This window comes from Seriola dumerili, unplaced genomic scaffold, assembly GCF_002260705.1.
Source record: "Seriola dumerili isolate Sdu_G_001 unplaced genomic scaffold, Sdu_1.0 BDQW01001298.1, whole genome shotgun sequence".
In the NCBI taxonomy this organism is placed as follows: domain Eukaryota; kingdom Metazoa; phylum Chordata; class Actinopteri; order Carangiformes; family Carangidae; genus Seriola; species Seriola dumerili.
The window spans coordinates 444,033-458,641 of NW_019175553.1; the positions used below are offsets into that span (position 1 = coordinate 444,033).

The following is a 14,609-nucleotide window of genomic DNA, read 5'->3' on the forward strand; positions in this document are numbered from 1 at the left end:
CAAGTTCAGTGGAAATCCAAAAGTTACTTCAAGTTTTCCATCAGACTCAAAATCATCTTCTGTTTTTATCCTTGTGATTTATTGCTTTGTTATTCAGTCGCCTCTTCGTGTCTTGTTGGTTCCTCTGTCCACTAACGATCAGTTTCATTACCAGTTAATCTTTGTTACATTAATCATTCAACATTTTTACTTGCCTAAAAGACTGAAACGATTACTGATTAATTTCTGTCAATCAATGGTGATTAATCATTTAGCTCTTCTGTCCACACCTCCGATGTTTTCAGTGGTTAAAACTCTGAAAATGAAGTATAGAAGTATAGTAATAATAATAATAGTATAGTAAACAGAGCCGAGACTGACTGATCAGTCGACCGACAGAGAATGTTATTTTAATAATAATAAGAGTCAGTTTTCAGTTCAAGCTTCTCAAATGTGAGAATATTCTTCTTTTCTTAGTTTATATATGAACTGAACTTCTTTGGGTTGTTGGTCAGACACAGTAAGACTTCAAGACGTCACACTGGAAAACTGTGAAGGACGTTCTTCACTAGCTTCTGATGGTTTATGGACAAAATGGCTAACAAACACAATTCCTGCTCATGTCTGACTGAGGAGAAGAGCTTCACACTCGCACACAGAGATCCAAGTCAAGGTTAAAACCACAGCAGAGCACACTGGAGACCGGCAGGCGAGCGGCGGGGGCGCCGGCAGCCCGACTCACCAGCCTGACACTGGCCGACGGGAGCGGCCGCCCTCGGCTCTGGCGGCCTGCCGGGGATCAGATTGTGCTGGCTGGTGACGCTGTTGGACCAACCTGAACACAGCAACCACACGCTAAAGGTTTTAAATCCTGGATTCTCGGCCACATGTTGAAGTTGCAGGAATCATTACAAGAACACAGAAGGTATTTACATAGAGGTCAACACTGGAAAGCCACTCATGGGCTTAAATAAATTACCTGCACATACAAATCAGAATACTAGGTAATTTGACTTTGACACCCACTGTTATCTATGAATCCCATACAGATGCAAATCATTCCTGTAACGTCACCGATTCTATGGAACAACATGAAAACAACAATATGAAAATATCTCAAACATTATGGTCCAACTGTAATTTGAAATAAATAATAAGATACAAGAATATAATCTTACATTTTGCCTGATGGAATTAAGTCGGGAAAGGTTTGTGTTAATGAGCTCATTGTGAAAAAGACCAAATCACCTGGTGACTGTGAGGGTGTGTGTGTGTGTGTGTGTGTGTGTGTGTGTGTGTGTGTGTGTGTGCCACTCACTCTCTTCAGCCTCCAGGTCGCTGTCGCTGTCGGGCTGAGCCAGGCCGTGTTTCTGCAGGTGTCTCCTGATGCTGAACCTGGTCCTCTTCGGCCTCCCCTGACCTTTCAGCTTGGGCTGGTCCACCGAGTCCGTCACCGTAAAGATGTTCTTCCCATTGGTCTGGGAAACGGCGCCGCTGCCGTTGGAAGAGGCGGCTTTACTGAAAGACGCAGCACTGGCCTGGGAATAATTAAAACACGTCATCAGCACGTACATTTATACAGTAGCTACATGAGGCAAAATACAGCATTAAACAAACATTTAAAGGTCGGTAGATGGTGCAGGTATCCAGTGTGTGTGTGTGTGTGTGTGTGTGTGTGTGTGTGTGTTGTTAGAGACCTGCTCCAAGTTAGAAAGCGTCACACTCCCAATGTCCGTCAGCCGGTGTTCCTTGTCGTCCCAGCGTCCGTACGCCAGGTCGATCCCGCCCACGAAGGCCACCGATTGGTCGATGACGATGATCTTCTCGTGATGCGCCCACAGGTAGACGGCGGAGGAGACGTGGTCCGGGTGACGCATCACCTGGTGAAACCAAACGTGTAGAAAAAACTCAGACGGGAAACGGGGATGCAGAGTTTGACTGACGGGCCACAGACGCATCACAGACACTCACCTTTATGTTGGGGTGCAGGTGCAGCAGCGTCCTCTTGCTGTATCCTGAGTTGATGCCCAGAGCTAACTCCACCTCCTTGTACAGCATCACAAAGACTCGAACTCCTTGTTGCTATAGAAACAACGACACAAACACACGACTAAATACTGATCCAACTTTTCCCTTGACATTTATATCACATTTCTCTCACTGCTACCGAAATCTATATGACAATAAATCCTAATAATTCCATCTAGTTAAAGATCTCGTTAACCAATTAAACAATAATCTATTTATTGAAGGTCCACATATGAGTTAAAAACAGTTAGTGACTGAATTAAATCCTGGATGTCTAATATCTATATCAACATCTATACTGGGACCAGTTCAGTGGCGTTCACATTAGCTGAGGCAGCGATGAAGAGGACGGTCAGTTATTCAGTTAAAAACGCTGAGATGTTTTCCCGCTCACCGCTTTGCGTTTCAGTATGCAGTCGAGACGCCAGCGGTTTCCTTCGACCACCGGCCTCTTCAGGAAGATCTCAGGACTCAACCTGGGGTCAAAGCACGAGGTGAGATAATCAATAACGTGCGATTTCACTCTTTTTTTTGTCTTTTTCCTTCCTCCTTTTTTAATCCCCGCTGTTTTCACTCTCTTTCCTCTGTCCTACTTTCCCCCCGTTTCCTTTTATCCACCATCTCTCCTTCTCTGTTTGTTTAACATCTGATTTTTCTTTTCCCTCATTATGTCCTTCACTGTTCCTTCCTTTCCTTCTTCACATCTTCAACATGAAAATACCCAAAACTGAGGAGGAGAGGAGACCACAACTGACTTCTTCTTTTCTTTTTGAACACTAGAGCAGTTTCTATCATTTTCTATCATGTCTTCCAATATTACATAATCAATAAATCACACACACACACACACACACTCTGTGCTTGTAGTCTTGTGTGCGTCTACGTGTGTGTGTGCTAGTATAACAGTAGTCTGAGCCTCAGACGGTAACTGATCTGTTTGACCAGAAGATCTCCCCTGGAGGTGACCGCCAAGTGCACCCGCTGCACTCCCTCACACACACACACACACACACACACACACACACACACACACACACAAAGAGAGAAAATCCCCACCCTCTCCAAACACTTCACATTTATTCTACAGAATCTCATGTCAGTGTGATGGATCAACACTACACACACACACACACACACACACACACACACACACACACACACACACACAACTACACACACACTCTCACCACCAGTCTGTGATGAAAATTTCCTCTTTGGCCTCTTCAAGAGCATCAGCCACGTCCTCCATGTATGTTCTCCCGTTTACATACCTGTAGAAAACACACAAATGTACATGTTAACACACCAAACATATACACATAAACACACACACACACACACACACACACACACACACACACACACACACACACACACAGTCTCACAGACAGTATAGTGTTGCCCAGCAGGGGGACAGGTGATGAGCAGACGAGGCTCACTTTCCTTCTCTTTGTGTCGGGTTACTCCAGCGAGACACACACACACACACACACACACACACACACATACACACACACACACACACACACACACTGCCAACTGGACCAGGCCTCATCTAGACTTGTCTGTTGTACCGACATCTGGCCGCGGCGTCTGGCACTAATTTACCTGAAAGGTGAAGTTGTCTCCCTCGTTGACCGACCAATCAGACGCCTCCCTGACGGTCTTATGAGAATGTAAAACCCCTCAAACCTTTGCACAGTACCGTACGAACAAATCTCTACCAACATATTTTCCCAGTGACTGCTGAGAGCTCAGCTCAGCTGGGAGCCACATTTCTTTACTTCCTCTTGAAAATCTTATTAAAACACCATGAAAGCCACAGAAACAATCACAGGCTCAGGAATTGGCCCCGAGCGCAGACTCAGACCTTTTAACCCCGTATGTCCCGGGCCGTTCATCCTAAAACTTAACTTCCTGTAATTTGTGTCTCTGTTTTGTTCGATGGTGGATTTTGTTTTGTTCTGTCTTTACTCTTTTATCTATTCTTTTCATTAGTAGAAATAATGTCTTGTCTATTTTTATTCTCTGTAAAGCATTTTGTAAACCCTGTTTTAGAAAGATGCTCTGTAAATAAAGATTATTATTATGATAAATATAATAGGCTGTCGAGTTATTAAACTTATACATAACACTGTTATGTGTTAGTTTTGCACTGGATTGACTGTTGAACAGAGATGCGTTCACTTCCCATTACACGCTCGTATTTGAAAGATGACACAACAAACGTCTCAGTCAGTGACGACAAATCTTTAAACTGAACTGAAGTGATTCATGATTTCCACTTCTATCATTAAAGTGTCGCAACACCAAAATCACAATGTCAGATGCCAGTGTCAGCTGGTTGTCGTGGTTACCATTTGGCGGGGATGTTCTCCTCCTGTCTGGCGAAGGATCCAAAGCGGTGGTCGGTGAGGAAGGCGGAGCCGTGCTTCTGGACGAAGCCTTCGATGGCCTGACCCCACCAGCGGGCGTGTCTGTAGCTGCTGCACTTCAGCACCAGGGACCTGCACACACACACACACACACACACACACACACACACACACACACACACACACACACACAGATTACATTCATGGTTGGGTGATATTATTGACTCCAGGTGTGTAAATATTGTTTCACAGTAACTCTTTTCTTAGTTTCTACAGAAGTTTGACTCGACTTGAAAACAGTTCAATCACCTTAAATAACAGTTTGATGAAGTAAGCGTGTGTCACAGACCTGGAGAGACTGTCGATGCGGACGCCGTGTCTCGTCTCCGTGTCTTTAGAATCCATCAAGATGCTGAACTCTTTGTCGACCAGCATCACGAAGGAGATGGCCCCCGAGTCCGGCTTCATGTAGAGCAGGAAGGAGTCCTTCACCACCAGCCAGCTGTCCACACAGACACACGGTCAGCGATTTAAGATTTAAACTCAGAGAGGACAGCACGTAAAGTTATCCATGTTTCTGTGCGCTGTTGTGTTGTGTTCACTGACCGTTTGGACCAGCGGTAGCACATTTTGCTGTGACCACAGCAGTTCAACCCGGGGATCCGATGACCACCAGATCGCTTCAGCACCATTCCTTCTCTGAAAGACAAAGAAAACTTATGTTCCTACAAAAAAAAACAAAAAAACACACTAGTACTGGCTGGTTTGGAATTTATAAAAAGCATAATCATCATGCAAAAAAGAAACCATTCATGCTGTATTGGTTATTATAGTTTAAAGCAGATACTGATATTTCTGACTGTGGGTTGTTCTTACAAGCCTTTTGGTCCCAGGTCGTGGATGAAGGACAGCTGGCTGGCATCAATGAACTCCATCTGAAAAACAAATTCAGTGAAACAAAGTTATTTCCCCGGAGCTTCTCATGGTTTTCCAGAATGTGTGGAAACCTCACAGACACTTTTCCAACGCCGTTGTCCAGCACTGTCCTTACCGTAGCATGGTAGTTCCTGTACATCGGCATCTTTAGCAGATTGTTCAAGTAATCTTCCAGTTGTTTCTGGAACAAATCATATAGGAAAAAATGAGCTGGTAGGTTTGAAAAAATTAAATATGGTCAGGTATGAAAGCGAGAAAAGAGACATACCCTCCGGCTGGACACTTGCTCTTCTCTGCCCAGCTCGTCCCCACCTCCTCTGGGAAGGTTCGGCATCTGTCTCTCCTCGCTCCTCGCCGCCGTGTGCCTCTTTATCGTGTGACTGCAGAGAGAAATGACAAAAAAAGATCAGTTTAGAGGTTTAAATTAAGTCAAATCCCGAGCGAGAACGTGCAGAAAGCACCTGGGAGCGTTTACCTGCGTGACGGCAGCGGCAGCCTCATGAAGGTCTTGTACGTCCTGAGCTCTCTGTGGAGATCCATGAAGTGTTTCTCCTTCCTCTTCACCACCCACGTGAACTCCCCATGTTTCAGCTCTATCTTAAACACCGCCGGCATCGCCTAGACACACAGCACACACACACACACTAAACCTTAGATATTTACTATTAATTCTTTACATTTTCAGAAGCTTTTAATAATCATCACTTCATTCTGATTCACTGCTACTAACTGCGCCATCATCAGTCAACCTCAAACTGACTTTCTTTGGAAGCTAATGGTTCTCTATGGAACCACAACAATGTAATATCATATATTCAGTGGTGGATTTACTTGATGATTAAATCTGACTTTACTGAATTTAATTGTGCTCTACAGTATATGTCAAAAGGTTCAGCCTTTAGCTTAAAGGAGCTATTTGTAAGCTTTGCTATTGCTAGATAGCTAGCTAGAAAACAACCCTTTTGTTTTGCTTCTATTTCTGTCACTTCTTTTCTGCTACTGAGGTTAGCATGCTAACCAGCTAGCTGCTGAGTCAGACTGCCTCGTCACTTTCTGATACTGAGTCACTGTAGCGTCCAAGAAGAAGAAGTAGCTGCTCAGACGGTGTATTATAACCTCTTGTCTTGTAAACACAACAATGGCTGCAGGTCTCAGCAAGACTGCTAAGTAAACAGCTGTTAATGCTAACACTAGCTATGTAGCATTAGCAAAACTTACAAACAGCTCCGTTAAAGAAATAGATAAAAATTTTAGGACATACATTTGATTTCCTTCTTGCTTAGAGTTAGATGAGAAGGTTGATACCTCTCTCTGAAGCTACAGCAAGGAGACAGTTAGCTTAGCCTAGCATAAAGACTAGAAACAGAGGGAAACTAGCTCACTAATTAACACAGGCTAGCTGTGTCCCCCTGTTTCCAGTCTTTGCGCCAAGCTAATCTAACCGCCTCCTGGCTCTAGCTTCATATTTAATGGACAGATATAAGAGTGGTTTCTATCTTCACGTCTAAATCTAGAGATAAAAAGCACACGAATGCATTTCCCAACAGTCAGGAAAGAAATCTAGTCCAATGCTTTGTGGGTACCAGTGTTCAGCACAGTATTACAGATGGTAGTAGCAGTTTTAAACCTGTTTGACAATTGTGAGAGAGAAAGAGCAGAAATGTAATAATAACTATGTGGGGAAAGTGTGAGGGAGGTGTCTGCACCTTGTTCACACTCCTCTGCGTGGTGACATTGAAACGGTCCTGAGCCGAGGTGAACCGCTCCACCTCCAGGATCTTGGCCGTGATCGGAGAGGACAGGAAGACTTTGGCCTCGGGCTCCTTGAAACCCACAGTGTGGTAGATCGCCGTGAAGGGCAAACGCGCCTCTGGAGAAAAGCACCAGGCACATTTACACATGTGTCAGATATCACATGGAGAAAGAAAAACACACACACACACTGAATGTGTAGTGACAGCTGATGAACACCACACACCTGGGGTGCTGGTGTCGGTTGTGTCGTACTCTCCATCTCCCAGGTCGAGCTCGCGGGTGTCCAGCGTCTCCATGATGCCGGTCATATCATTGGCAACCAGCTGCAGGGTGCTGGAAGTCGGCTCCGACTGTCGCAGCATGGTTAGCACTCAGTGTGGAGCCTGGGGCTCACCTGGAGAGACAGGTAAGGAGGGAGAAGGGGGAGTTAAATTTATCAAACTTGAATCACATCCTTCCAATTTTCCTGTAGGCCCGAGTTGTGACTCAAGATCACCAGAGAAACCTGAGCTTCTTCTCCCCAGCTCTTGCCAGAATATCCGTCTTTAGCCCAAACTAAACCGTCTCTGTTTAACATTAAAAAGCAGCAGCTGTCTAACTCTGATTCCAGTTTAATAACCTGGATCTGGAGATGAGGTAAAACCCACTAGAATAGATCCAGAAGGCAGAAGTGATCAGACAAACAGAGGGAACAGAAAAAGTCATTTCCCAACAAAACTTCTGCAAGTTTTTACAACAACAAACTTCTGGTTCAATAGTGAGTTAGTGAGAACGCCCTGAATCCAACCCAGAGGTCGACCTGAAGCAGAGTGAATGTGTAACTGTCAGCTGCTTTGCTCTGATAAGGAAGTTGAGGGTTTCACTTGTTCATTAACTACCAACTTGCCTGGAAACCTACATGAACATGCCGTTTTCTGCCAAAGTAAAAACAAATATGGGTTTTCCACAGTAGAGATTTCTGTATTAGTTTAGCGTCTGTGCTCTTCTCTCTGGAGTCACAGTTTCTGCTGAAAAAAGGAGAATTCATGGACTTTTGTGCATCAATGTCATTTAAGGTCGGGCGACACGATCTTAAAATAATATCATGATATTTTTCCCCAGGATACTGGGTAAATGAGGTGATGATTATCCCCAATGAGAATTACATATAAACAAATAAAACTTTCAGTGTCCATAGAAGATTAAAGAGCATTAAATTCAAATGTGAAATTTGCACATAAACCTTCAAGCTCCTGTAGCTGCTCAACTCTCATTGGCTCCAGGGGTTTTTACTGCATAACCAATGACAGATGACATGTTTCCTAGTTACATGTTTGTTTGGGTGCGAACTCCCAGTTGTCATCTCTGTCACCGTGTTTCACCCTCACGCAGCTTTTTCTCGTCACATTCGTGTTTCTGGGTCATTTTATGTGAAAATCCCTGCAGCCGATCCTCTTCTTTCATGAGCGCAAACATGAACACCGTTTGACCCGTTTTCTCTTTCTCTCCAAACACACAAACACACAAACACACACGAACACACACTTATATTGAGGAATGTGGTTAAAAAGGCCTCGGCTTCCTGTGCTTCTCCTCTGCTAATCCTGTTGTTTGGATTAGCGTCTCATCTGATGTGATCTGAGGCTGCGAGGAGAGAGAGAGACGGATGGAGGTTTGGAGGATAACGGTCCATAAAGACAAGTGGGGAAAGGTAGATATATAGAGAGGGAAAGGAAGATGGAAGGAGGAGGTTGAAACGAGTGAGGAGCGTTCACCTCTTCAAACCTGCATAAACTCGTTTCTGGTCTTTTGGGACAGAAAAACAAACCGTGGAGCAACTTGATCCTTCGGGTGGAGTCATGTTTGTGTCACCTGATGAATCTCAGTCCAGTGCTCCTCGCTCTTTCTTTTAGCTCCGTGTTTGGTCTCCACCACCTCCCGAGGGAAACATCTGGCTGCTGAGCAGGTAGCGGGGACAGTGGCTTTTTACAGCTGTTACTCTGAAAACATCTGCCTGCTGCGGCCGAAGAGGGTGAGAAAGGGAACTAAACACTAAAGCAGTGGTCAATAAAAACCAAAACGATGAATCAAAAGATGCTCTGACACTCAGCTGAGAGAAGCTGCAGATTTGGTTCATTCTCTGTAAGTTGGCAACAGAATTCCCATAAATGATAAAACTCATTTCCACTGGGGGGATTTACTGTGAGGAGAAGTGAGCATCTCTTGGCCTCACGTTGCTCATTTATAGGAATAAAGTAGCTTCATAAAGCAGCTTGTGAGGGAACTGAGAAACACTCTTCTTCCTCCACATCATTGCTTTTCATCTGACTGCTGTTCTCTCCCGTCCGTCTGTATAAAGCCGTAACAAATATTTACCTAACAGACGAATGACAGAAAGCTTTTACTTTCAGCTGGTAGATGAGGTCAGTAATGTCACACACAGAGGGCCTGACAGGTGTAGAAGGATTACAGCACAATGGCCTCCTGGATACAGACGTGTTGACGCCCCCCCACCCCACCCCTACAACACAAGAGCAAGACACCCAAACCCAAATTTTGATCCTCTTCATGGTGGTTCTTTCTTGTAATCGTTTCTTCTTTGTGTCTCTCTCTGGGCGCCTGTCTGCAGTCGTACTGTGTCTCTTCACGGTCGTTTTACGGTGGGTCAGAAAAGACCCCGGGACCTGAGCCTGTCAGGCCCATTCAGACATACATCCATCCTGAATTCATGTCAATAAGGACGTGAGACCACCATGCAGAACTGGTCTAACTCATAACGCGTAACAAGGTGAAAGGAGCCTTAACATGATGGCTAACTCGATATCTAAACAGCACCAACTCTCACGGTTCATCTGCAGCTGAGAAGCAGTGGCTGAACTCTCTGTAATATGAAAACAGTCTGATGTGTAGAAGTTCGCTCATGCACAACGTTTCATTTCTAATAAAAGAAGCTCTGGTTCTCCATAAAAGGTTCAAGCGTGTTTTAAATGTGGTCCGTCTGCTTTCACTTCCTCCCACCAGATTGACACCTCCACCAACCGCACTGGCCAACCAGCCACCAGTACGAAACCGCCGGACGCCAAAAGAGCGTCCAACAGCAGCCACGAGTCCGACGCTCCACCTCATTCAACTCGCCATTTAATTAACAAACAATTTCACTACTAAATGTGCACAGTGTTCAGACGCAGGTGTGTTAATCTCCCTGTGAAAAAAACTCTATGTAATCCCAGCAACAGCTTTTAAAGGACATTTGAACCAACGTCTGAAATATTGAACATTTAAATGAAAGAATATATTGACAATAAACCCAGAAATCCTGCATCAGTCTGAACTTCACACACTGTAAAATAAAATCATCACTTTCTCTTCTTAAATAGGAAAACAATTGTTTCAAGGCACTTCTGCTTTACCATTTTTAGCTTTGTTAAGCTGTTGTCAGCACTTCCTGTACAGACGTTTCACAATAAAAGAGAGCAGGACTGAGCCAGAGGAAGGATTTGAATGTGTTGAGTTTTATCAAAATCCAGTTTAACACAATCAAAAGAACAAACTTTGCCCTGAATTCATCAAGACGAGCACAGATAAACAGGAAGGCTTCTTACTAAAATCTGATGTAATGTGCATCACTTATATAATCAGGCATCTCTCTAATAGAACAGCCTGCTTCTCTCCGCAGCTGAGGTAAATAAAATTATTTGTGCCGACAATTCTGCCCTCAAAAAGCTTTTAACGGCCCTCAGAGCATCATGAAATATTAAAACATGAAATCTTTCTACTGAATCCAGAGTGATAAAATTGTAAGTGTTGTCATCTCTTTGATGTAAAGTGAGCTCCTGCTTTTAAATACAAAATTCATTCATTTCTCTGCTCACAAAAATAACTTTTCCCTGTTGCTTTTCGTTGTGAACCGTTAATATTAATGTAAGAATTGTAATGACTCACAGCCTTTTGTTATTTTAATATGAGTGATTTTTAAAGGCCTGGAGAGGGAAAAACTACAGTTTTCTGCAAGAAAAGCAAAGACTGAAGAAAGTCTGAAAAATAAAAAGATAATTTGTGTGTGAGAATTTTATTTTTTCTTATTTTCTACCTGGACAATCACCTCACCACCCACAAGATTCATCTTACGACCCCCTGTAGGGTCCCGACCCCAGTGCATGACACCACCTGTATCTCCCTTCCTGATATATATACAGTATATGTATTTATACTGTATATACTGTGTGTGTATATATATATATATATATATGTATATATATATAAACTGTTATCGAGCAAAATGTTGCTCAGTGCAAACTCAAACAAATCAGATGCAAATACAGCCGCCTTTGCTGTGCTCCCATGACGCCGCTACATGTGGTTGCACAGCCTAAACACACACACACACACACACACACACACACACACACACAGTCTCCAGCATATACAATGGCCTGCAGTATGCAAAACCATCCACAACGTCAAATGTGTGTGTGTCTCTGCTTGTTTTATCTCATGTGTGAGACAGAAATGTGTGTGAAAGTGCGTCTGAGGTGTGTCTTAACAATAACTCCTGGTGGAACCGGTGATGCAGGTAATTTGAAGAATAACAGAAAAAGGGAAAGAATAAAAGCAGAGGAAGGGAAGAGGGATATAAAGGATCATCCACGGTGGGGGAACGTGGTGGACGGCGAGCAGGAAACTGAGATTCTGCAGGTTAGACAGCGAGTTAGCTGCGTCACCGCTCATACTCCTGGCTTGTGTTTCACTTCGATAAAGTGTTTTCAGAAAGCAGCTCAGCTTCGGTTACACTGACTGTAACGTGCTCATACACTCTTATGTCTTCTGTCTGCGAGGGAACAATGTTATCAGCACTACAAATCACACAGAAATACAAACCTGCTCCACTGAACTAGATCTGGAAACACAAGACTTAGAGACGTGAAACTTCCCTTCCAGTTCGGGAATTTTTAGAGTTTTAAGGTGGAATTTAAAGATGCAAACCGGCCCGTGTTAGGGTTACATCAATCCCTGCATCAGCATCTGTATGGAGTCTACCTGACTTACTGTCTGACATATTGTAGACCTGGATTGTGATAAAAAATAAGCTAATATTTGAATTTTTTAAAGTATTTTTAGTATCATTAGAAGAGTAAAGCTGAGGGCGGACAGGAAGTGGTTTCCAGCCAGACTCGGACAGATCACATGTTCTGATTACATGGTCAGTGTCTGTCGACCACAGGAGGATAGCTGCGGATGTTTTTCATACCAAGTAAAAGATAAAATATAATGTATTCAAACAAAATCCACTGATGTAAAAACATATATGGTAATTAAAATAAGGAAAACACACGGAGAAACGACAGATACTGATGTTGCCTCATGTGTTTACCTTTATTTCTTCCTAAAGGTTTTGATCCAGTAAAAACAGTCGGGCTTTTAAATGCATCTAAATGAATCCTGTGAGTCGTCTCGTTAACAATTAAAGTTTCTGTTTGGATCCAGTGTTACTCAGTAAACACAGTGTATAGAGCTTCTAAAGCTTGTTTATTTGGAGCAGTCTGCAAGTAAAAACTCCACCTGGTTCCCTTAAAGCTGCATGAACCCAGTTCTGGCAGAACCCCCCGTGGAAATAGCAAAAAAGAATTTAAGATGATTAATGCAGACAGTGGTGTGTGTGTGTGTGTGTGTGTTTGTACATTATGCCCATCCCAGTGAGCACTCACATTAATTGGGTACAGTGTGGAACATCAACCCCCCCGACACACACACACACACACACACACACACTGCATCACTCGCCAACCAGGTGGCAGCTTGCTGAGTCCAAACACACACACACACACACACACACACACACACACACACTAAATCATCTTCTTACTTCTGAGTCATCAGTGATCAATCAGTCCTGATATTGATTCATCTGAAGTCACTTAATAGATAAAAACGAGACGTTTGTATTAATCCTCAGATTTAAACTACATTGATTTAATGACGACACTGTGTGAATGAATCAGAGATCCTGATTCATAAATGTGTGTGAGTCTGAAACACGTGGACATCAGTGGAGCTCAGACAATAAACCTGTAAATAATCCTAAAACACACAGTGGACGTGTTGTTGTTGTGTTTGTGATGAAGTCCGTTAAAACTTGCTTGACTTCATCCTCATGTTTTTACATTTCTGGAGTCGAGTCAGCGCAGCTCGCTCGCTCTAGCTCAACCTCAAATGTGAAGTATCTGCCATATTTGCTTGAAAATGATAATTCAATTATCAATATAGTTGCTAATTAATTTTCTGTCAATCAGCTAATCAATGCAGCTGTGATACTTTACAGACAAAAGATCATTACAAAAACTTAAACAGACACACACACACACAGAGCCAGTGTGGGAACTGGAGAACTCTGTATTATACAATAGCAGGAGGAGCATGCATTCCCTTTTCTTGTGCGAACACACACACACACACACACACACACACACACACACACACACACACACACACACACACAACACCACAACCACACACACACAACACACACAACACCACCAGACAGACGCGTCTGCAGCGTCGGCCATCTCACTGACTCTGAGCCCGACAGAGGCTGAGGGAGCCCTCCATCAAATCTTCCATCATCAAAAATCATCATCATCACGTCTCCACCTGCCCTGAACTGTCTCTCCGTCAAGAAAAACAAAACTCTAAATAAATCAAGAAGCTGCTCTTCCTACTCTCTCTCTCTCTCCTCTCTCTCTCTTCATGCTCTCTCTCTCTTCTCTCTTTAAATCTTCTACACACACACACACGCTCTCCACACACACAACACTCTCACACATCGCACACACACATGCACAGAGCCCTCGCACACAGTCTGGGAGGCTGAGAGCCGAGTGCAGCGGAGCCTCGGCCACAAGGAGGGAAGACTGAAGGGGCGGGACACTGCTGGGGAGGAGGACACACGCCATTTGGCCCGAGGGGGATGGAGGAGCCTGAAGCCAGCCAATGAAGAGGGGAGGGGGGAGGGGGGGTTGAGGCACCTGGTTCTGGTTTAAAAGGGGTCAAGTAGTTACAGAGGTTTTCACTGGAGCCACGTGGTCCAGTGCGGTTTTTTCTGTCTCTTATCAGGAAACTCACTTATTAGTCGGGTCATTGGATTAGTCGATCAACAGAAAATGGTATCCATTATTATATAATCGATCAATCATTTACGTGATTTTGAAAAGAAACAAATACAAAGAAAAGAAACTGAGGCTGTTAATCAACACTTCACTATTTTCTGATGGCTTTTAAAAACCAATCGATGAATCCGATTAAACACAAGTACAACATTTACACTGGCAAAATTATTAAATTCACATTTTAACGAACTGAGAAACGACTTTGGCTCATTGCTGATCATCAGTCGATCAATCACTGATGATAACGTGACTCAAACATTGATCCAATCATTAAATGAATAGTTTGAGAAACAAACTTATTCACTTTCTTACTGAGAGTTAGCGTTGTTAGCTTAGCTTAGCATAAAGAACTGGAAGCGGGGGAAACAGCGACTCCGAAGCTGCTAATCGATGG

General features: G+C 43.6%; 1 protein-coding gene across 1 annotated transcript in view; it reads right to left on the reverse strand.

Moving 5' to 3' along the window:
- Window positions 1–14,609, reverse strand: part of LOC111238302 (phospholipase D1-like) — a 42,251-nt gene that overhangs the window by 11,845 nt on the left and 15,797 nt on the right. The window contains exons 2-15 of the mRNA XM_022767734.1: window positions 7,297–7,467; window positions 7,025–7,188; window positions 5,794–5,936; window positions 5,587–5,698; window positions 5,434–5,499; window positions 5,259–5,317; window positions 4,989–5,081; window positions 4,732–4,884; window positions 4,365–4,514; window positions 3,195–3,278; window positions 2,402–2,483; window positions 1,951–2,061; window positions 1,677–1,859; window positions 1,298–1,517 (exon numbers count right to left, since the gene is read on the reverse strand). Of these exons, the coding sequence (XP_022623455.1) occupies window positions 1,298–1,517; window positions 1,677–1,859; window positions 1,951–2,061; window positions 2,402–2,483; window positions 3,195–3,278; window positions 4,365–4,514; window positions 4,732–4,884; window positions 4,989–5,081; window positions 5,259–5,317; window positions 5,434–5,499; window positions 5,587–5,698; window positions 5,794–5,936; window positions 7,025–7,188; window positions 7,297–7,435 (1,759 nt within the window). The 5' untranslated portion in view covers window positions 7,436–7,467. The remainder of the gene's footprint in view (window positions 1–1,297; window positions 1,518–1,676; window positions 1,860–1,950; window positions 2,062–2,401; window positions 2,484–3,194; window positions 3,279–4,364; window positions 4,515–4,731; window positions 4,885–4,988; window positions 5,082–5,258; window positions 5,318–5,433; window positions 5,500–5,586; window positions 5,699–5,793; window positions 5,937–7,024; window positions 7,189–7,296; window positions 7,468–14,609) is intronic.